This window comes from Scleropages formosus, chromosome 14 (genome assembly GCF_900964775.1).
Source record: "Scleropages formosus chromosome 14, fSclFor1.1, whole genome shotgun sequence".
Taxonomy (NCBI): Eukaryota; Metazoa; Chordata; class Actinopteri; order Osteoglossiformes; family Osteoglossidae; genus Scleropages; species Scleropages formosus.
The window spans coordinates 21,601,335-21,623,409 of record NC_041819.1 but is presented as its reverse complement, the minus strand read 5'-3'; the positions used below and the strand labels follow the sequence as shown (position 1 = coordinate 21,623,409).

The 22,075-nt window shown below is 44.8% G+C and overlaps 1 protein-coding gene across 1 annotated transcript; it reads left to right on the top strand.

Moving 5' to 3' along the window:
* Positions 1-11,025: 11,025 nt before the first annotated feature.
* Positions 11,026-21,319, top strand: LOC108928905 (chondroitin sulfate synthase 2-like). Its single transcript, XM_029257727.1, has 4 exons — positions 11,026-11,532; positions 13,844-14,408; positions 19,244-19,426; positions 19,522-21,319. Exons 1-4 carry the CDS (start codon positions 11,201-11,203, stop codon positions 20,782-20,784), a joined length of 2,343 nt encoding a protein of 780 aa, XP_029113560.1. The 5' UTR covers positions 11,026-11,200; the 3' UTR covers positions 20,785-21,319.
* Positions 21,320-22,075: the final 756 nt, after the last annotated feature.

Below are 22,075 nucleotides of genomic sequence, written 5' to 3'. Positions count from 1 at the left end.
AGCAGGACTCGAACCCCAGACCTGCCAGAGAGCAGGTACAGGCCAAACCCACTGTACCTCCCTCTGATAAATGTCTACTACAGGCAAAAATCCAATCAAAAGTTAAAATATGACAGTCCCCTTTGGGAATACACTAAATGCCTTTTTAAAAAAAAAAAAAAAAAAATCTGTAAAGATATGATGGCTGTGAAAAGTCACAAAAAATATCTTTGAACTCCCTTCTCCTGTTTTCCTTCGGGAAACAAATACCAAACGAAATGTAGTGTGTCTGAGCCTGTCGGTCTGAGCAGTCAGCGCCAGGAGGGACTTCTGCAGGAATTAGTACATTTTTTTCCTCATTAGCTGAATAGACCCAACATGACTGACTCACACACACACACACACACACACACACACACACACACGTAGACTTAACTTACCATCTGTAACTCTGAAGTCTCGTTTACTGGGAGGGACACAGGTGAGAAGGCGAAAGACCACCTGAACTTGGGAAAAAATTCAATATAAAGAATTGGGTTAACATGCTTCTTTATGGTCTGTCAACCTGTGTTATGATTACGACTAAACCGGTTCTCCCTTTTTTGTTGAAACATGTGATGTCTTGTCCACCTGTGTGGCCGTATCAAATGAGAAGGTGGAAGAAATGAAAGAAGGTGGAGATGAAGATGGAAGAAGGTGGAGATGTTCACCTCGATTCGACTGGTTCAATATCAACGTTTCCCAGGGTTGTCGTGTTGGTGCCGTGACCCGGACCCTGCAAACCGCTGATGACTGATCTGCTGAAGCTTCTGCTGTTAGTTAGAATGAGATCATGTGGAGCAGCTCAGATTATTAGAGTTCACTCTGGTGTAGATGTGGAACAAGGTTAACAGTTTGCTTTCTTTATACACAATTCTGGGTCTTTGGTTTACCAAACCAACTCTGCTGTCAGAACGTCACGCATGTTTCTTTCCAGGCTATTTTGCAGCAACACACAGGAATTATGGTGGTATAAAAAGTAGATAATTCAACCGGACCCCATATTTTGGGAGCAAAAGACTGGGCAGCAGTTACATTTATTCATTTAGCTGATGCTGTTCTCCAAAGCGCCTTACAATGTTAAGCAGCTTACAATTATTTACCCACTTATACAGCTGGGAATTTTTACTGGAGCAATTTAAGAGGGTAAAATACCTTGTTCAAGGGCAATGGTTAAGGATATGGACTTGTAACGTAAAGGTTTCTTGTTGACATTACATTAGATTGCGGTCCAGATGTTCCAGCAGCCAGTAATTTTTTTCAGCTTTCGAAATGGAAAAACTTGTTGTCATGGCACAGTGACAAAAACAAGGAATGTTTACATGTTTTAGAGGAAGCAGAAAACATCCTCGAATTGTTTTTGTTGACAGGGAAAAACACAATAATCAGGTGGCTTGTATGTGCATATTGAAGACACATTGCTGCAAAAAGACACTTAAACATCATTTGGAGAGAGCAATGGATTCATGAATAGTTTCCAGCTAATTGAGCAATGTCCTCCGCACTGTTTTCGGTGGCTTTCCGGGCCCATCGAGGCTAAATTCTTGGCCAGAAGCAAACGTATTCATGGTGCAATTACTGTGAATAATATACGGACACGCAAGCAGAAATGTACTCATTGGTGACTCTGAGAATCCACTGAAAATGACAGAGGTTCCAGAAACATGGTGGGGTGAGCAGCCACTGGAACTCGGACCCCGAGAGCTTTATTTTTCTCCATTTTTTCCAGTTGGAAGTCTTTTGTTTTCCTCTCTTCAGCTGTCGGGTCTCTTTGTCCTTTTTTTCCCCTGTTTTTCTTTTTTTTTAAAAAAGTTTTTCTGTGACACTTCTCAGATTTCAGTGCTCTGTCACTCTGTTGAGAGAAGAGCTTAATTAAAAAAATGACATTAATAGATTAAATTACATTTAAACATGGACCAATTATTGAAATAATAAATACAATGTTGTATTATGTGTAATTAAGTGTAAAAAAAATGAGTGTGCAGGCTGATGCTCTTCACATCCTGCCGGTTCTCCAATGTGTTTGAGGTGCAGGACGAGCCCTGTGACGTGGAGACACACGGAGGGGACAGGACAGCACTGAGCTTCTCAACATCCACACATGGGACACAGAAAGGATAACGATGCTTCTCCTATTTCTCCATTTCATCCTTTTGTTCTACAGTTTACTTTTTGCAGCCGGCGAAATAGTGACGCAGAATAACCCCACAAAAAGCCTCAAGTTTGTTTTTTCTTTACAGATCGAACCCCATGTTTCTGAAATAACAGGAAACGCAGAAAGACTGTGAGTCACCTGAATGTCGTCATCACTTGCACAATTTGGACCATTTTGCGGTCAGGCTGTGAAAATGATCCAAGGTCTCCAGAGCTGCAACTTTTTATTTGATTGGAAAATAATATTTCATAGAACTGATAAGAAATGGTACCGAGAAAGAGAACCGGTGTGATGACTGACGTGACTCTCTCGAGCCCAAACACAGATTTTTCTAGAGTTCTTATACACTTCCCATGCTCCCGTGTCCCGTTAAGTGTTTAAAACGAGCTTCCAAATTTCCCTTGTCCTGTCTCCAAAATAAACTCCTGCAATAACGTCAAAGAGGTGACTTTCTGTTCAATGTACTCAGTATTTCACCATTTACAAACTGGTGTTCTTCCCCTGACCCGAGACCCATGTAAAAGTCACGGTAATGTCTGAACTGCCTTTCAGTGGTAAAGTTCATGGGATTCATTGTTCTGACATTCCCTTCGAAAATCTCAGTTTTTCACTTTCTATTGTTCACACTGAATCTGTTCAGAATAAAATGCAATAAGGTAAAATAAAATTTACAGTATATATATAACTTGGTTACTATTTTTACACACATATATATACTATACATATGATCCATGGTCTGCTTCTGCTGTTCATGTGTTGCTTGTCTTTGAAGGGATTTATTGTTATGTTGCTTGAAAGATTCCATTATCTAAATCAATGCACGCGCACACACACACACACACACACACACACACACCTTCAGAGCCGCTTGTCCCATATGGGGTCACGGGGAACCGGAGCCTACCCGGCAACACAGGGCGTAAGGCCGGAGGGGGAGGGGACACACCCAGGACGGGACGCCAGTCCGTCGCAAGGTACCCCAAGGGGGACTCGAACCCAAGACCCACCGGACAGCAGGACTGTGGTCCAACCCACTGCGCCACCGCACCCCCCAAGCTAAATCAATGCATTTGACTTATATTTTTAAATTTCACACATTTTTAAAGAAACGTATTTATTGAGGAAGCTCAGAAAAAGGGTTCAAACAGAAGCTCCTACTTGAACCCGCAACTGTCAAAGCAAAAGTCCAGCTTCTCAACTGCTACACCCCCTGCTGTTCACATGTCGTTATTTTAATACAGTTGTGATTTAACCCCTGACCTTTTGCAATATGTTCGCCGTGGTGATTGTGATCCTTGACTGCAAAACATGTTTGATGTTTCACCCCCCTCCCCCATCTGACTGCACAATGCCAGTTCCATCTCATGGTTGCAGTCTTGCATACATGAAATAATATCATCACTGCATATGTCTGCATCAGCATCTGGATAATGTGCTGGTTTCCTTCACAGCTCATCGGACTGTAACAGTAGAAATACTGTTAGCAGTCAGATTTCTGCAAAGTCAGCTCTACTTTGGAAGTGGAAGAGTTGGGTTTCTAATTATGTAGCGCCACCTTGTGGTAAATAATCTTAAAGCACAAACTCAGGGATCAACTGCTAATCCAAAGAGTCAAGTGTTATATTTAGGATTTCATTTTCAATACCTAGTGCAAAAAAAAAATGATTTTTAATGGGTCTTGGAAGACAAGTTCATTATTATGCACTGACTTCCTTTCCAACATCCTTGTTAAAGGTCTGTCAGGATGGCCGAGTGGTCTAACATACCAGACTCAAGATCCTCAACTTTCTGTACATCTGAAGGGAGGTGTGGGTTTAAATCCCGCTTCTGAGAGTCCTTAAGGATAACTGGCAGTGTAGTGGTTAGAGCTACTGCCTTTGGATCCAAAGGGTGCAGGTCTGACCTTCACCTCTGACTGTTCTACCCTTGAGCAAGGTACTTACCCTAAATTGCTCCAGTTAAAATCACCCAGCTGTATAAATGGGTAAATAATTGTAAGTCTCTTTTGAGAAAAAATTTCAGCTAAATGTATGTGTCTAAGGTACATTTTCAACCAAATTCGTATTTTTACAAGTTGCAATTTTTGACGGATTTTTTGCAAAAATATTTCAAGGATATATAACTTTCTTGACTAAATTTGATTAAACTATCTGGTCACATTTCAACTTTCTTGACTATTTAACCTCAGTTTTTTTACACTTAAACCAGAAAAATACACAATTTTCAGGCAGTTGCGAGAGAAAACTTCTGGTCCTGTATGGTAAGATGTGTCTGGTTTCATTTCTAGCTTAGACTGTGCTTTTCTTTTATATGAATCTCAGCTATAGTACAATCATCTTTAATTAATTTTTACCCTTGCTGAGAATCTGGAGAATTACTTCACTCACTTGGCAAATATAATTAAAAAAGGTTGTCTTACAGTCCATGAAATTTGGGACTGGAGAAAACAATAATATAATAATTACAAATTGATGTTTTAATTTTTGAAACATTTTGAATGTCAGCACAGAGCAAGCCATGTTGAACATTGTAATTATGGTTTATTCCCCAGTTTGCTCTGGTTTTCAACACTCTCTCTTTCTCACCTTTTCTCTTTGTCTGCTCAGTTTCCTCAAGTTCATTTTCCTCCATGCCAAGTAAAACCAACAGAGGAGAAATGTACAACATAAATTTAAGTGGTCATATTTTCAGATTTTGTCTAGCACTGATGATTTTCTCCAAAGCAACTTATAATGATAAGTTCCCCACAATTATTATTTACCCCATTTATACAGCTGGGTAATTTTATTGGAGCACTTTAGGGTAAGTACCTTGCTCAAGGGTACTATGGCTGGAGGTGGGATTTGAACCTGGAATCACTGGGTCCTAAAGCAGCAGCTCCAACCACTATGCTGCCAGCTGCCCCTTGTTCTCTCACTGGAGGCCTTGTGATGAATTTTCAGTTTTTCTGCACCTCATTGCTCTCATTCCCATGTGATTCTGTATCACTTCATTCATAAATAACTGTGCTGGCCCTTGAGTATTCGGGGTAGAAGCGCATTCTTTTACAGTGAAAGACATTCCTCAGTGAAATGTCCTGTTAATGGAAATCAGAGGTTTTTGCTTTGTCAATTACTTTGATCACATGGCTTTTAAAGGGCCAGAGTAACAGCCGGGGAGACATATTCGCAAAAAAAGTTGTTCCCCTGGAAGAATAACTCATCCACCCATCATTATTATTGCAGTCTCAGATTTTAGCAGAAGCTGCCATTAAATATTCTATGTAGAGGCTGCAAGACAGGTGCCCTGCGGTGGAGCCATAAATTCCTTCAATGGTCACGACGTTGGATGCTGAATTCCTAGCGGAGGATGAAGTGCTTAGAAGGTGATTTGCATCCTCCGTGAAGCACCTCCTTCCTTAAGTCCTCGTGCAAAAATTCAGACGCCATGACCTGAAGTAAACCGGGGTTAAGGAGTGCACCAAAGTGCTCTACATGCGTGTGCTGTGCGCGTGCGTGATCCTCTTTGCAGGGATGAGAATGCGAAACGCGGGAAGCCATCGGGTGTCTGGGAGCGCAGGCCACTAAGGAGAGGGGCTATTGTCTGTCTGTCTGCCGTGGGATGTAGCAGCAGGTCAGCGAGAGGTCAGCGGGAGATCCGATTGCCATAAAGACAGTTCAGCTCCACTTCCCAGCCCCAGCGATGCCCTCTGACCCCACTTGAAGGAGGACAGACACAAACCTTATTATCACCTTCTTCGTGGTTTCAAAGCAGAGAAAATGCAATGACAGGTTTTCTACAAGACAAATTCAGGGTTATTTGTGGTTGCACTGAGTTAAAAATAAAATTAAACTCCTCCATATCCCGGGACACAGGGAGGCACGTGGCCTCCTTGTCTGCAGCTCTTTGTTGGCGCAAAATTGCGAGTCAGTGGTTGAGGATGAGAGTGAGGTGGGGGGTTGGGGGTTGGTTCCGCTCGCTGCACACAGACGGCGTTTTGTCTTAGACTGGACTTTACTATTATTGTTTATATATCAAAAAATACAAAAACTTTTTTACAAAATAGAAATTATTGCACAAATATCACTACATATTTACGTGAAAATTGCATTTTTTTTTGAGCAGCAACACTGGGTCACAATAACATACAATAACACACAGCTGCAAATGTAAATCAAGGATAACAAATCACAAGACAATTGTGATAAAAAAAAAAAAAAAAAAAAAACGAGTTTAGACCACAGCAGCACAATACTACTAAGTTATTTAGAATAAAAAAAAAAGAACTTGGAACACTTGAAATATTTCGATGGGATTATGACTAGACTGATTCTCCATTTTGTATAACATTAAAGCATATTAAAATCCTCCATCCTATAATTATATGAACATTGAACTTGACAACAATTGTTAGCCCAGGTAAACAGGCTGTGCTATTGTCAGGTAACTAGAACATGTGATCCAGGCAGGTAGAAAACAAAGAAAAAGAAAGAAAGAGATGAGGAAAAGACAGACAGACTATAACAAAAACTTTACAGAACACCCCCCCAATTTAGAGAACCGGTCAAACACCAACATCATTTTATAACAGAAACACGATCCCATTTGGTGAAGGCAAGATACCAAAACATTTACAGTTAAATTATTCAACCCCTCATGAGTAAAGCTCTATTTTGTTTATTATCATTACATACATTATTAGTTCTCTTATTCTCTGCATTATCAGATGCAGGTGGTGCAGTCACTGGAGCCACTGCCTTAGACCCAAATCATACCCCCTCATTAGTACATGTAATCATTTACATTTATTCACTTAGCTAACACTTTGACTCACATTTTTTTACCTATTTATACAGCTGAGTAATTTTTACAGGAGAAATTTGGGGTAAGAACCATGCTCAAGGATACTACAGTCAGAAATGGGAATGGAACCCACAACCTTTGGGCCCAAAGGCAGTAGCTCTAAACCACTACACTACCAACTGTCCTTACTGAAGGTATTTTACTCTGAATTAATACAGTGAAAATTACCCAGTTCTATAAATGGGTAAATTCTATTTATTTTTATAGAGTGCTCTTCTCACATAGTGACGCAGAGCACTGAAGAAATGCATAAGACATTTATTTATTTAGCAGATGCTTTTCTCCAAAGCAACTTCCATTGAACTCTATGTAGTGTTATGAGCCCACACACCTTATTCACCAAAGTGATTTACACTGCTAGATACATTACTTACAGTGGGTCACTCATCCATACATCAGTGGAACACACACTCTCTCTCTCTCTCTCTGTCACTCACACACTATGGGGGAACCTGAACAGCATGTCTTTGAACTGTGGGAGGAAACCAGAGCACATGGAGGAAACCCACACAGACACAGGGAGAACATGTAAACCCCACATTGACTGAGCAGGGATCAAACCCATGTCCTCCTCCACCACTCAGGTGCTGTAAGACAGCAGCACTACTCACTCTGCCACCCAGACAAGAGAATTGACTATATAGAGTAATAATTATCCATGCAGTTATTAAAGCCTATCTAAAAAAAGAAAAATAAAGAAGCTGAAAGTACAAAACATTGGAAGTGCCTTTGGAGAAATGTGCTGGGTAAATGAATAAATAAATGGTGCAGTTAAAGTGTACAGTAATATCAAATTGGGAACGAGCACAAAACTGGGTCTTATTGTCCCAGGGTTCTTGTACATTAAGTGGGATCCATCACTGTAATCCATGGGTAGAAGTTCAAAAAAGCCAAAGCAATGTGGTTCTCACACAATAAGAGCAGAGACTCATTCTGCTGATACCTGTGTCACTCTTGCTTTTTCCTGAGTTTTGGCAGTATGAGAACACGGCCTGGTATTCCCACACACATTCACTCTTTTCTTCACACCCCTTGAACCATGCAATCATAGAGTGTACTCTTTATAATCATATACTGTATGATGTGCTGTAATAATATTTTAATTATTAATTTTAAATATTTCAGTTTGACTTAATTCATTTTTTACTGGGTCATCTGACCAACTGAAAATTTCAGGACACAATTTACTTATTTCAGAATATTACACATGAACTCACTGAGTCTCGTGCCCTCAAACACAAACTAGAAGAACCCGTTCTGTATTTTATCACAGGAGACTAAATATGATTTACCACACAATATTTTTCACATTTTTTAAAACATAAATACAGACATCACTTTGAAGGCTTTATACCTAGTTAAAAGCCACATTATCAGCAAACTTCCTGACATTTCAGACTGCAAAACATATGATGATGTACACAGCACTGTGTACTGTTCTGTATTTTAGGTTTCTCGTACAAAGTGATTTACAGTGATTTATGGAAAGTCTAACCTAGTTCCTCACACCAGACTAGTCTATCATTTTAAATCTTCACACTTTTATTGGTTTACTTCTCATGCTGGTCATAAGAATGTCTTAACCTGACCTCTGAGCTTCCCAGGGGAAACCAGACGTACACTGTCACTCTTAGACTATGATCTATCTTTTAACATTGTTTCTTTTGGGGGTAAATAAATGTGTCAGAATGAGTAACGCTGACAGAAGACTGAATTAAAGGCAAAGGTCTTTTCAGGAGCGTGAAAGATTGTGGAGAATTGAGTGATTTGAGAAATTTGTTTGAAGACAGTTTGTAGGGGAATACAGTGGCACAGCGGGTTTGGCCTGTGCCTGCTCTCTGGTGGGTCTGGGGTTCAAGTCCGAGGGTGCCTTGTGATGGCCTAGGATCCCATCCTGGGTGTATCCTCTCCCCCTCCAGCCTTGTGCCCTGTGTTTCTGGGTTAGGCTCAGGGTTGCTGTAACCCTTTCAAACAATGTGTGTTTGTAGACAACAGCTTCACGTAGTTCATAACTTCAAAGGAAAATGTTTCTACGCTATCCAGCTGGAAGCACAGTCAGCATACAATGTAATTTACTCAAATTAATTGTGGAACATATGACTCCATGATAAGTAAGGGTAAGTAAACTCAGGATGTACTCCATGACCTTTTCAAAGGTGGCTGGGATGTTGCAGATGCCAAAGGGCATCATCATGAACTGCTACAGACCCTGCACTGTAAAGGTGGAATTAGCACAAGCTTCAGGTGCCATGACCACCTTCCATTACCTACTCCTAAGATGTAAAGAACTAACCACCGTAAATCTGGAACACAGTATATTGTCTTCTTTAATAATGAGGGGGTATAACTCTTTATATGATATACCTTTCAGCTACTGGAAGCCAACACAGAACCAAAAAACCTTTTTAGCTAACCTGTCCCACTATTTGTGCTCTACTTGCCAGTGGACTCTTTCTCCAATATTCATTCTCCTGGACTGGAGGAGAACTGGTTGTGAAAGCAGAGCTCTGATGAGGGAGTTGATGCCTGGCTTGAGGGATTCTATCCTACGGTGCCCTGAGCTTCTGCATTCCCAATCACAAGAAGCATCCAGCTGAGTCTACAAGAACTGGGGCAACCATCTTACCTCAGTTCACAAACTCATGCTTTTGGTGTAAGTAATGTCAAGGATAGCCTGTTCTCTTCCACAAACACCTCCATCTCCTCCAACCTCTGCAATGGCATGCACCTGTGGCTCCAGCTGAGAGGGCTTTAGGCTCCAATGGAAGGCATGAAGTCATAGCAAGCAGAGGCTAGGGGAAAATCTGGATTCACATCTTCCACCAGCTATTGGGTGTCAGCCACTAAGAAACCCACTTTCACTAGCACCTGCCAGAGCCTACTATGACTCTAGTCCTGGAGGCTGACCAGGTATTTCTTAGCCAGCAGCACAGGACAAAGCAAAGAGTATCCAGTAAATTACGCATACCTGTTTTCCCCTCGGGCGCGGTAGCGCAGTGGGTTGGACCGGGTCCTACTCTCCGGTGGGTCTGGGGTTTGAGTCCCACTTGGGGTGCCGTCCTGGGTGCGTCCCCTCCAGCCTTATGCCCTGTGTTGCCGGGTTAGGCTCCGGTTCCGTTACCCTGTATAGGACAAGCAGTTCAGAAAGTGTGTGTGTGTGTTTTCCCCTCAAACATCTAGGACCCTCAGTGAGAGTGAACCTATTACAGCTGATTATCCAGTTGTTTTGTTTGATGACAAAGTATTCTGGGATAGCAGTCATTACCTCACATACCAGTTCCACAGTAGGCAATTTGTAACAGTATGCAGTAAGAACAGAAATACAGTATATTGTTGGATTATGAGGGGGGTGCGGTGGCGCAGTGGGTTGGACTGGGTCCTGCTCTCTAGTGGGTCTAGGGTTCGAGTCCCACTTGGGGTGCCTTGCGACGGACTGGCGTCCCCTCCTGGGTGTGTCCCCTCCCCCTCCAGCCTTATGCCCTGAGTTGCCGGGTTAGGCTCCGGTTCCCCGTGACCCTGTATGGGACAAGCAGTTCAGAAAGTGTGTGTGTGTTGGATTATGTGGCTCAGATAGTGAATGTTTTGTAGAAGCTCATAAATAACATTAGGTCACTTTGCAACAATGTCATCTTTTGGTTTAGAAGACAGCTCTACCTGTAGTACCTATAGGGTCTCACCTTCAACAACCGACAGCAAGTTATCCCAAAAAAAAAAAAAACAAACACTTTACATAATTGATTAGCAAAGTATGAGTTAAGGGTCAGAAATAACGGGTAATAAAAATATGGAAGTTCTTATAGAGCTGTTGCTCCGATTCCACTAGTAAAAGAAAGTGGAAACACTGTGTCGCTCGGAAAACCTGAAGGAAAATGCAGCGCGTTTCGGTCCCGGGACATGGAGAGCTCTCTCTCTCTGTGTGAGTGTGTGTGTGAGTGTGTGTGTGTGTGACGTCTCGCCGAGGGGGGGAGGAGCCCGGACTGACACGTCCCACTCTCTCTCGCAATGCGTCCCACGGAAGGAACGGACTGGTCGCGGCTCACGGTCGCGGGTTCGACCGACCGCCCTTAGCGCGCTTCCCGACGCCTCCCGGTGGCTCCACCGCTATATTACCGACAGCGACTATACGCCGACAGCGGAGTGTTTCCGCGCACGCCGTGAGCGCGCCTCGGACCCGGTGACACGACGATGCACTGTTTGACGCTGCTCTCGCTGCTCCGGCCCGTGGGCCCCGTCATCGTGGGCATCTCCCTGGGCTTCACCCTCAGCCTGCTCAGCGTCACCTGGGTGGAAGACCCCTGCGACCCCGAAGGACTCGGGCACGCCGGGCTCGTCACCGGCGGCGGCGGGCTCGAGCTCGGGGACGGGGACGCGCGGGCCCTCGACGGGAACGCGAAGGGCGCGCGCAGACCCAGCTCCATCTCCATCTCCAGCATGGACACGGAGGAGGACTTCGAACCCCGGATCGTCCCGTACAAACCGGGCACGCAGCCCCAGAGCCAGGCCAAAAAAGTGTTCAGGTGAGCGGGAGCGCGCCTTTTACGGGCGATTAATTATTAATGGTGATTAATAGCGCGTGTTGGGCTCATTACGCGTTTGCTTCCGCGAGCTCGCTTGTTTAGTTTATTATATTTACCCATGATGTTTACCATCCCGTAACCCTTGAACCAATAACTTATTATAACCTAAGCCTAAGGCTTAGTTCCGAAAGTGCACTTAAGTTATGCGACAAAGTAACTTTTTAAAACATTTACATGTAGCAACTTGAAACAACTCACGTCACGATAAGATGTATTAAAGTTTTTTTATATAATAATTAATTGCTTCGATACCATAATCACACCGCGAGCTGTTACCTTACATTTTGAAAAGTATTAAAAAACAAAATTATCAGGTCTTTTACACTTACAGCCTCTCATACTGTGAGAAAAATAGAAAAATAAATTTAGTAGTAATATTATGTTTAAATTAATTTACTATTACTGATTTCACTCTTAACATGCATTTTCAGTTGTTTGAAACATAGATTTGCTATCGTAAATGAAAATCAGGGTCCAAAAAATGTACCCCAATTCAGTCATTTATATAAAATAATATCAGCAAAATAATAACAAAGCAAAACACACTAATAGATCAAGGGGGGGAGAAAAAGGGTAAGATAAAATATGAAGTGTGGATGACGAAGAATCTTCATCCTGCATTGTCTGGTACTACAGTCTCACTTTTTTGTATTTTTCACACAAAGTCTAGGTTTATATAGTACAGCCCAACTTTTCATAACTGGGATAAACAAACAAATTATCTTTAAAATTTCCACCATACAGGATCTGGGGCAGAAAGATGAAGTGGTGAATAGGTCCGCATGCTGTTCCGTTGTTGCATTGTGTTCCTACATTGACCCCCATTAATAACGCTTTTCATTATTAGTCAGGGGAGAAAAAAAATCCCTGCTATGCATTGCTTTGATATGTGCAGCACATCGGTCCATATTGGCTCCATATAGTCTGGATCTCTGTATAGAATGTTCAGTAATTTAAGTTGGTAAAGATATTTTGAAATATTGCAGAGAAAAGGGTGTATTATATAAGGCATATTTGTCTCACTTGACAGTAAGACTGAGTCCCTGTGTGTGTGTGTGTGTGTGTCTGTGTGTCTGTCTATATATGTAGTGGCGCATGGTGGGGGCAGCCATAGAGTGGGATTACAGGACAGCACAGAGGAGGTACAGCAACAAAAAAGGGTTAATTTATGGCAAAAAGGAGCTCAAAACAGTCCATATTCAAAGGACAAATGAAAAACAAATCCTTGACCAAAACTTTGGTTTGTAACCCAGCAGCCGGTCCAGACAGACATGTCCCCCCCGTCTTCAGGCCAGCTGCCTTTATATCCCTATAAAGGGGCGACACAGATGTCTTCAGCCGGCCGTCATTCGCTCAGCCACTTATTCCATTAGGGCGGCGGGAGGCCCTTGGGAGCTGTTTGTCCGATAGTTCCCGCCCCCTCCCGGAGGCTAGACCGCCCACGAGCTCGCACACACACAGAGTATCGCAGTATTTCAGGATTGTCTGACAGCCTTGGGAGGTGAACGATATCCAGAGTTTTGTCTGCAGACGATGTGAGGTTCCTTAACGGGGAGTCGTCACCCTTTGGCGGCGGTTATCGGTTGGCGCTCTCGCCGCAGAGCTGTGCCGCGGCATTTCTGTTATCTTCCTAATCCCTTGAAGATTATTACGTAAGGAAGTGAAAGAGTGACCCGAGTAACCTCATCTACCCCATTCCACTGTCTTAACAAGAATGTTCGCCCTTCGGCGACTTGTTATCGGAGCTGAAGCCGTGAGACGCGCTTCCAGTTCTCAGCGGCGCTCGGTGGTTTTATCCCTTTTATTGCATAAATACGTGAAACTGGTGCGTTTTTACCGGATTTATGAATTAAATGACATTAACTGGATGTGTTCAAAGTTTTCATCAGCACTGTGAGGCTATTGCTCATTTGTCTGGGGTTAGAGCTGGAATCGTGCAATGTGAAGGTCCCCGGTTCGAGTTCCATTGGCCAAGGTAATTACCCTGAATCGGTACAGTAAAAATTACCCCTCTGTATTCATTGGTAAGTCGTAGACGAGGTTGGTGACTAAATAAGTTAATAATAAACTGTAAGGTCAGTTTTCCCTCGACGTTGTTTTAATGATCCGTTGTAGGGTTTCGGTGAAACTTTCATGACGCGCTTTGCCGATGGAAACGGCACGTGATGTTGACAAGGCCGTGATGACTGAACGGATGACTAACCGCGAGCAGACATAACGGCTAACTAACGTCACGTTTTGTCGCACCCAGGGCCAAATACATCAGCACCGAGCTTGGGATCCGGGAACGGCTCTTCGTGGGGGTCCTCACCTCCAGGAGCACCGTCGACACGCTGGGCGTGGCCATGAACCGCACCATCAGCCATCACTTGGACACCGTGGTCTTCTTCACCGGCATGCGCAACCGCAAAGTCCCGCACGGCATGTTTGTGGTGGCGCACGGCGACGATCGCCTCATCTGGAACATGTTCCAGACCATCAAGTACGTGCTGGAGCACTACGCGGGCGAGTACGACTGGTTCTACTTCATCCAGGACGACGCCTACCTGGAGGCGGACCGCATCAAGGCCCTGGTGGGGCATCTGAGCGTGAGCCTGGAGCTCTACATGGGGCGGCCCGAGGAGTTCGTCGGCGGCGAGAGGCAGCGTCGCTACTGCAACGGCGGCTTCGGTTACCTCCTGTCCCGCCCGCTGTTGCTGCGGCTGCAGCCCTTCCTGGAGACCTGCCGCAACGACATCCTGAGCTCCGGCCCGGACGAGTGGCTCGGACGCTGCGTCGTCGATTCCACCGGCGTCAACTGCGTGGACCGGCACGAGGTAGGAGGGGTGGGACGAGGGCGCGCTCTCCGGGGAAAGTTGGTTGGGTTCCACCGATAAATTGCAGGGTTGGCCGAGCTGCTCTCTGATCTCCGTTTTAAAGCCGTGCCTCCCACTCGCATTCCTGGTGCCGAGAAGAAAGAAGAGAGTGAACGCGAGTCTCGCCGCGTCGCTCCCCGAGCGCAGACTCGGAGCCATGCTGACATGGGCCTCGAACCCGGTCCTCCTGATCCGGCGAACGCTGCGAATGAGGCGCGCTGTGAGGCGATCGTGTTGCAAATGCAGGAATCTACTGTTTATTGTCGGCATTTACTTTTTATTCCTCTCTTCTCCAAAGCGACGTACGACATTAAGCTACTTACAGCGATTTACCCATTTTTACAAAGTAATTTTTACTGGAGCAATTTAGGGCAGGTACCTTGCCTAAGGGTATTACAGCAAGGGGTGGGATTCAAACCCGTGACCTCCAAGTCTAAAGGCACCGCATATCTATTTATAACTACCCCTAAACAATGCACTTACCCCGAACTGATACGGTAAGAGTTACCCTGCCGTACAAATGAGTAAATAACTAAGCAGTTTAGTGTACAAACCTCACACTGTAAGTCACCTTGGAGAAAAATGTCAAATAGGTGATTAATTGCTATTAATTATTAATCTAATTAATTGCTAACCTATATTTAAATATAGGATTGGATCACATGGTTATGAAAAATCATTTAAAGGGACATGACATTTAAAAAAATAAAAAAAATTTAAAAAAAAATGAAACTTTTTAGAAATTGTGATAAACTTGAAGCGACTCCATCATGGGGCACGTTTTGAGACCGTCGGGGCAGGTAATACATGGAATAGTCATGACGCTCAGGGACAGGATGACCTCACCGTATCGGAGGCCTTTCTGCCGGCAGACACCGGTCTGTAGATACCACCACGGCCTTGGATGTTCTTGAGGGTGACCGGCGGGGCGTCTCTTTCCACCCCTCCTCCCGCTGGCCCGACTCGGGCACCGTGTCTCGGCTCCTTCGACAGAGGAGCCGTCCCGGCTGACGCCTCGACCCTTTTTTTGCGGTCACTGTGTCGGGGAGACCCGACGAAGGACTGGAGACTCTCTGCCATCTGGCGGCGCGCCACCATCAGTCGGATGTCATCAGCGCCACCGAATCACAAGACTCTAATTAGTATCGCGTACCAGAAGTGCACTTCGTTCCAGTTGCCCCGTCCAGCGGCCGAAATAACCCTGCGTGGAATTTTTACCCGCCGATGAAGCAAGTGCTTCACTGCGCTCCTTTCCTTGCGCCTTTTTTTATTTGCGTTACAACCGACCCGTTGTTTCTCCGCCGCGGTGTCGGGTGTCGGCAGGAAGCGAGGCCGCGCTCGCCCTCACAGCCCGGCCAGTGTGCCGAGGGCCGTGTGGGGGGCGGGGGGCGGGGGCTGAGCGGCTCCGACCCCCCCATCCTACCGCAGCCGCGCTCGCGCCCACCCCGAGCCCCTCGGAGGACGCTGCTCAAGGCCCTCTTCTTTCCTCCTCCGCGAACGCATGCGGGGACACACGTGTGCACGGCCTGGGGAGCGTGAGCAGGCGCACGTGCGCAACACGCGTCCGCCTTCGCGCTCTCGCACTTGTATACAGCGAGTAGAGTCGCCCGTACGCTCAAAGGTGTGCGTGTACCGTGATCAAGAATCCCATCACTCATTCACTGAACTCGTGCCATTTGCAATGATTTAGCCGTTTACACGTGGATAATTTTGACTGTATCGGTTCAGGGTAAGTACTGTGATCAAAGGTGCAACAGTAGGAGATTGGATTCAAACCTGGGTCTTTGGATTGCCATGCGATTGCTCTAACCGCTGCTCCCCCTGCTGACCTCTGATGGCACCGGGGCATATAGGTTCTCGAACCTGTGTGTGGATGCAGTCGATCGTGCGCACTAATGACTACACACACACACACAGTGTGCCAGTGAAAGCAGAGCCCTTATCCAAACGAACGGAATGTTCCTGATAAGGCCTGACTGCAGCGCCGCAGTGCGACCTCGCGTGGTGACGGCGGTCTGGATGTTGGACGCTCTTCATCTTAAACCGCCGGGGGGGTCGGGACGCGTTTTGTAGCTTTGCGCGAACCGATAGCCCGACGCTGCCTTTCCAGAAGAACAGGTTCCCTCCCGCGCCCTGTTAATTGGCTCAGGTTCTTAACGGCTTCATGCACCGCGGTGTGCCAGCTGACCTCAGAGTACATACGCTGGTTTACAGAGACTTAAAGTGCCGTCCTCACCGAGCGGCGCGAAGCGTTCGGCTCCCAAGTTCTCTCTCCTGTGTTGGATTTTCCCTAAATCGGGCTTATTTTTGGCCCGGACTGTGACTCCATTACATAATGTCCTGGATTGTTACCGTATTATTGTTGGGGTGAACTACCTTGGCACCGATGGTGTTGTTACGGAAACGAGGAAGGAGACTGTATGGTGCTCGGTGGTAAGTAGGAGCAGTGGCCCTACGAGACGTGATACTAGACAAAGTAGCAGTGCCTTTAAATACCACGCAGTGATGCCGAACCCCAACCAAATTGAAAGCATCCTTCCTGTTTACTAATAAAATAAGAGCATCTTGGGGGGCGTAATGAGAACTCCTAGTAGTAACTGAAGAGTCGGGGTAGTATAATATTTTGTATTTTGTATTTTGCTGATGTCTTTGTCCCAAGGCTTCAACTGAATGTATAATGTTAGGTTTTTAAGCTAAGCTGCTTGCTGTTGTTTTATCCATTTATATGGTGTCAGAATTTTTACCGTTTAAATTCAGGGTAAGTGCCGTGATCAAGGGTACTACGGCAAGCGCAGGGATTCGGACACGCAACCTTCAAGCGCAAGGCGGCAGCTCTAACCGTTACGCCATCTGCTGGTGTGTGTGTTTGACACACTCTCGCTCCTCTCTCTGGGGCTGGTTTGAAAAGGCTTTTTCTGCTTCGGCAACATTGTAAAGCCGCGGAAATAAGGCGACAGGAAAAATGTCTTTCTGCTTTTTTTCTGACCTTTGAATTATAATACATGCAAGAAATGCTTGTCTTAAAGGGCCAGCTTCATTTGAGGTTCTGCTTTTAGAAGCATAATGATCATCATCCAGAGAAATGGAAAGCAATTATGAATTTAAAGGCTAAGATTAAAAAAAAAACAAACATCCATTGACCAGCATTGTGTCGCTGTAAATTATGGAAAAATGCCTTTGTGAGTTATTATTGGTATTGTAATGAATCATATTGTGAGTATGGACTTTTTAGGGAAAACTTTAGTTTGAAGTTACAACTGTTGATTATCCCTATATTTAGAACTTTAAAATGATTCACTTAACCAGACATGACGTGGTGTGGTTTATTTACTCAGCCCGTCGACTATTTCTGCTCCATTTAAAATAAACCCTCCCTCCCAAATCTGTCAGGATGGAAATAAATGCAGCGTGAATGAAATGGAGAAGGCCTTTGTTGTGCTCCTAGAGCAGTAGTGGGGTCCTGAAGGGTCCTGTAGGGTCCGGTAGGGTCCTGGCCCAAGTCACCGACACGACCGCAACCGGCGTCACTGCCACGATTCTTTGGAAGCTTCTTGCAACCATCAAGCCTTTTATTTTTCCTTTTCCGCTCCAGAATGAAATCTCAAGAAATTGCAGGGCTGCTTGTGTAGTTAAATGCACTGGCTGCTCAACTTAGACGCAGTTTGGACCGGAAGTACGTTCGTAACTCGAGTGACTCGCTCACTTTCCTTAGAATCTCGCCTGAGTTTTAGGGTTGTGGGGTAAATCCATAAAGGGTTAATAAAACAGACTTCCCCCAGTTTATTCACAGCTCTCGTTCTATACACACCTCGCACGCATACTTTGTAGTCCTGATATTTTTATTAACTTTGAGCTACGTTTTTGCTTGTTACGTTTGTACACTAAGGTGCTTTATTTTTTCAGCTTGGTAATTATCTACTGATACAGCGCTGCTTGACAGCATGGTAACCTCTTTTGTCGCTTAGTTTTACCACGAACTGGTTCTTGAATGAGAATCAGTTTTTCTTGTGTGACATAACAGGTGTGTAATGGCCAATTCCATATGTTGCTTTAGAGGAGATCGTGTGTGTAGTAGAAACACGGAAGTGGTTCAGGTGCAAAAATAAGTGAACCTGAAGATGCATTGGCTCAACCCAGTAGATAAGTACAATCAGCTGTGTAAATCATAACATGTTTAACGTTTAAGATTTAGATTTATACTTTTTTTTTTTTTTTTTTTTTAATACAAGAGTAATGACCATCCCTATAGGATTCGTGTACTTTCAAGCGGCACTGTCCTGACACACAGTACACCATCTGCCAAACAACTCACTGCAATTTACTGAAAATAATAATCATATACAGGGAAATCGGACACCGAATTTCCACCGTTTTGATTATTAAAAATGAGATATAACATTCCGTGCAATGAAGCCAAGCATGGTTTGATTCCTTTACAACGTTTAGGATCTTCTCGTTTATCACTGAGGAATACTACATTAATTGTAAACGCTGCAGGAATTAGTTGGACTTGCGTAACTTTGGGGGTTCCCTACAGCCATGTATTGTCCGTGAGCTTAAAACATCTCGTTTGCCGCTCTACAAAGAAATTTTAGAAAGTCACCTTGAAAGAAATGCAGTTAAAAGTAAACAAACTGGGCAAAGGTTTGAATCTTTGAACGCTGGAATGGAAATTTGATTGATTGAGCAAAACTAATATTCAGTGGTCCACGAGTGTCAGTGTTTGAAATTTGTTCAGCGTTTTGCTTGCGGGCTGTAGTCGAACGCTATACTGACCCCCGATGCTCATTCCTTAGGATCTGCGGTACCTCCATTTCGAACTGGGTCAAAACTCTGATCCCAGCAAGGAAGAAAGCGAGCACTTCGAGAACGCCATCTCCGTCCACCCCGTGTCCGACCCGGAGCAGATGTACAGGCTGCACAGGCACTTCACCGAAATCGAGCTGCAGAGGACGTACAAGGAGATTGAGAAACTACAGGTAGGCTGAGCTTGAAACGTTGAAGCCCACCTCGGAACCACTTTGCCTGGTTTGTAAACGTCCCAGAAACATTGCCTCCTCCTCTTTATCCACAGGCAGAAATAAGAAATGTGAGCGAGGAGGCGGTCGATGGCAACCGCAGTACCCATTGGCCTGTTGGGGTCAATCCTCCGTTTGAACCGAAAACTCGCTTTGAGGTCCTCAGATGGGATTACTTCACCGAAGAGCTGATCTACACCTGCCTCGATGAGTCCCCAAAGTGCGAACTTCGTGGAATTGACAAGATGGACATCAACGACGTCATTGAGACCGCTATGGGTGAGCTGAACAAGAAGTACAAGCCAGTCCTCTACTTGAAGAAGCAGCAGCTCATCAACGGTTACAGGAGATTTGACCCCACCCGGGGCATGGAGTACACCCTTGACCTTCAAGTGGAGGTGGTCAACCAGAAGGGAAGGAGTCGCTCCATCACCAAGCGTGTTCACCTGGTGCGCCCTTTGAGTCGTATTGAGATCATACCCATGCCGTATGTCACCGAGGCGACCAGAGTTCACGTAATCCTACCAATGACGGTGCATGACAGAGAATACGTCGGCCAGTTCCTCGACGTCTACGCCACCCAGTTCTTTGAGACGAGTGAGAACGCCGTGTTGACTTTCCTCTTTATCTATGACCCTTTCGAAGCCCAGCAGGTCAACCAGCACGACATTTTCTCTGAGGTTAAAGGGAAAATCACGAGCTGCGAGCGCAAGTACCCCACTGTCAAAATCCCATGGATTAGTGTCAAGACAGAAGCGCCTTCTCAAATCAAGATCTTGGACATCATTTCCAAGAAGCACCCAGTGGACACACTTTTTTTCATAGCTCACGTCAACACCAACGTCAACTCTGAGTTCCTCAACCGCTGCCGCATGAACTCCATCAACAACTGGCAGGTGTTCTTCCCCATCCACTTTCAGGACTACAACCCCGAAGTCGCCTACCACAACCAGGAGCCTCCGGTCTCACCCACCTTGAGCAAAGACGCAGGGTACTTCGACCGCAACGTCTTTGACGAGGCGTGCTTCTACAACTCGGACTACATGGCCGCGCGCAGCCGCATGGCCGCCGACGTGCAGGAGAACGAGGATCTCCTGGAGACTCTCGATGTGTATGACATGTTTGTCAAATACTCGGGCCTACATGTGTTCCGCGCCGTAGAGCCAGCGTTGCACCAGAAGTACCGGCACCAGACGTGCGACCCGCGCCTGAGCGAGGATATCTACCACAGGTGCATCCAGAGCAACTTGGAGCGGCTCGGCTCCCGTTCTCAGCTCGCCGTGCTGCTCTTCGACCAAGAGCAGGGCAACAGTACTTGACCGTGGATGGAATTCCGGTGAGATATCGTGTCCCGGAAGCACTTCCATGTTGTATACGTTCCGGAATATTTCCCAAGCAACACGTGTGCTCTTGACTCGGACTAATTGCAATTCCAATTGTTTTGCTTGGACCAAAGCGGCACCAAAGGCGCTATTTTTGCGTCACTTGTCTTCGGCTCCTTTGAAGAAGGACATTCTGTCAAAGGTCACTCTCATTCAAGTTTCATTGCACCTCGTCGGTGGATTTTGATGGTACGAAAATAAATGTAGAAACTTTGAAACAGAGCTGCATTGCATATGTGCAGCTGCCTTTGGTGGTTACGAAACAAAAACCTCTCTGGATAATCACTACCAACACATTTTTTGTGCCTTTTGGGATCTCCCAATCTTTCGTCATATACAGTAATTGCAGTATATTATACATTTTATACGTATTTTAATTGAAATGTTACTTGATTTTGTTTGATGCAAATGTGTCCACTAATATATAAACTACTTCATATAATATGTGTTTTTAAGGACTGAAGGTCAAGTTGATTGGAAACTATGTTTACATATTGTTATTTTAATTTTTTTTTTCTTTTTTTTTTTACTGAATCTTTGAACGAAAAGACCGTTGGAAAACACGCGGCGGGTGTTGCTGCACAAATGACCTTAGCTGCTTGACGTGACTTCCGTTTGCCGAAGGAGGGTGCTCACAGGCGTCTAGAAGTCTGAATGTGCGATGAACTGACGAGTTGCAAAAAAAATTGACTTTCGGACAGCATGGTGATAGGTGTGCTGGTTAAATGAAGAATTTTTTTTTTTTTTTTTTTTTTCCTTTCCTCTGTATGAACAGTTTACTTGGACATTTGGAATTTTCTTACTGTCATAAATCAGATGAAATAATTCAACCCTGTGGCAGATGATTCCTGACACACACATACACAGCGAGTGTAAATTAAACGTGAATAAGGAAAGTTCTGTCTAAACGCCATCCTCTCTCAGCGTAATTAGGAGGAGCCCCTTGCGGGTCAGTGTGTTTCCGCTCAGTCGCCAGAAGTAGTTCCCCGTTGTTACTGTCTGCATGTGTTAGCTGATGACATTCTTACGTTGTCATGTGCAAAGTGAACACTGAAGGCACTTTTGTCTGATCACACATACAGAGAGTTATTGTGTCGGTTATTACTGTGTTACATTTATCATCATCATCATTATTAGTAGTAGTAGTAATTGTAGTATTTTTAATGCAGCTAAAAGAAGCTTCTTTTCATTTCTCTTGTTTATTTAAAAGACGTTGCCGCTCATATAG

Coding starts and splice junctions, on each gene's coding strand:
- LOC108928905 (XM_029257727.1), top strand. CDS start 11,201: ATGCACTGTTTGACGCTGCTCTCGCTGCTCCGGCCCGTGGGCCCCGTC. Junction 11,533..13,843: donor CAGGCCAAAAAAGTGTTCAG/GTGAGCGGGAGC, acceptor TGTCGCACCCAG/GGCCAAATACATCAGCACCG. Junction 14,409..19,243: donor ACTGCGTGGACCGGCACGAG/GTAGGAGGGGTG, acceptor CTCATTCCTTAG/GATCTGCGGTACCTCCATTT.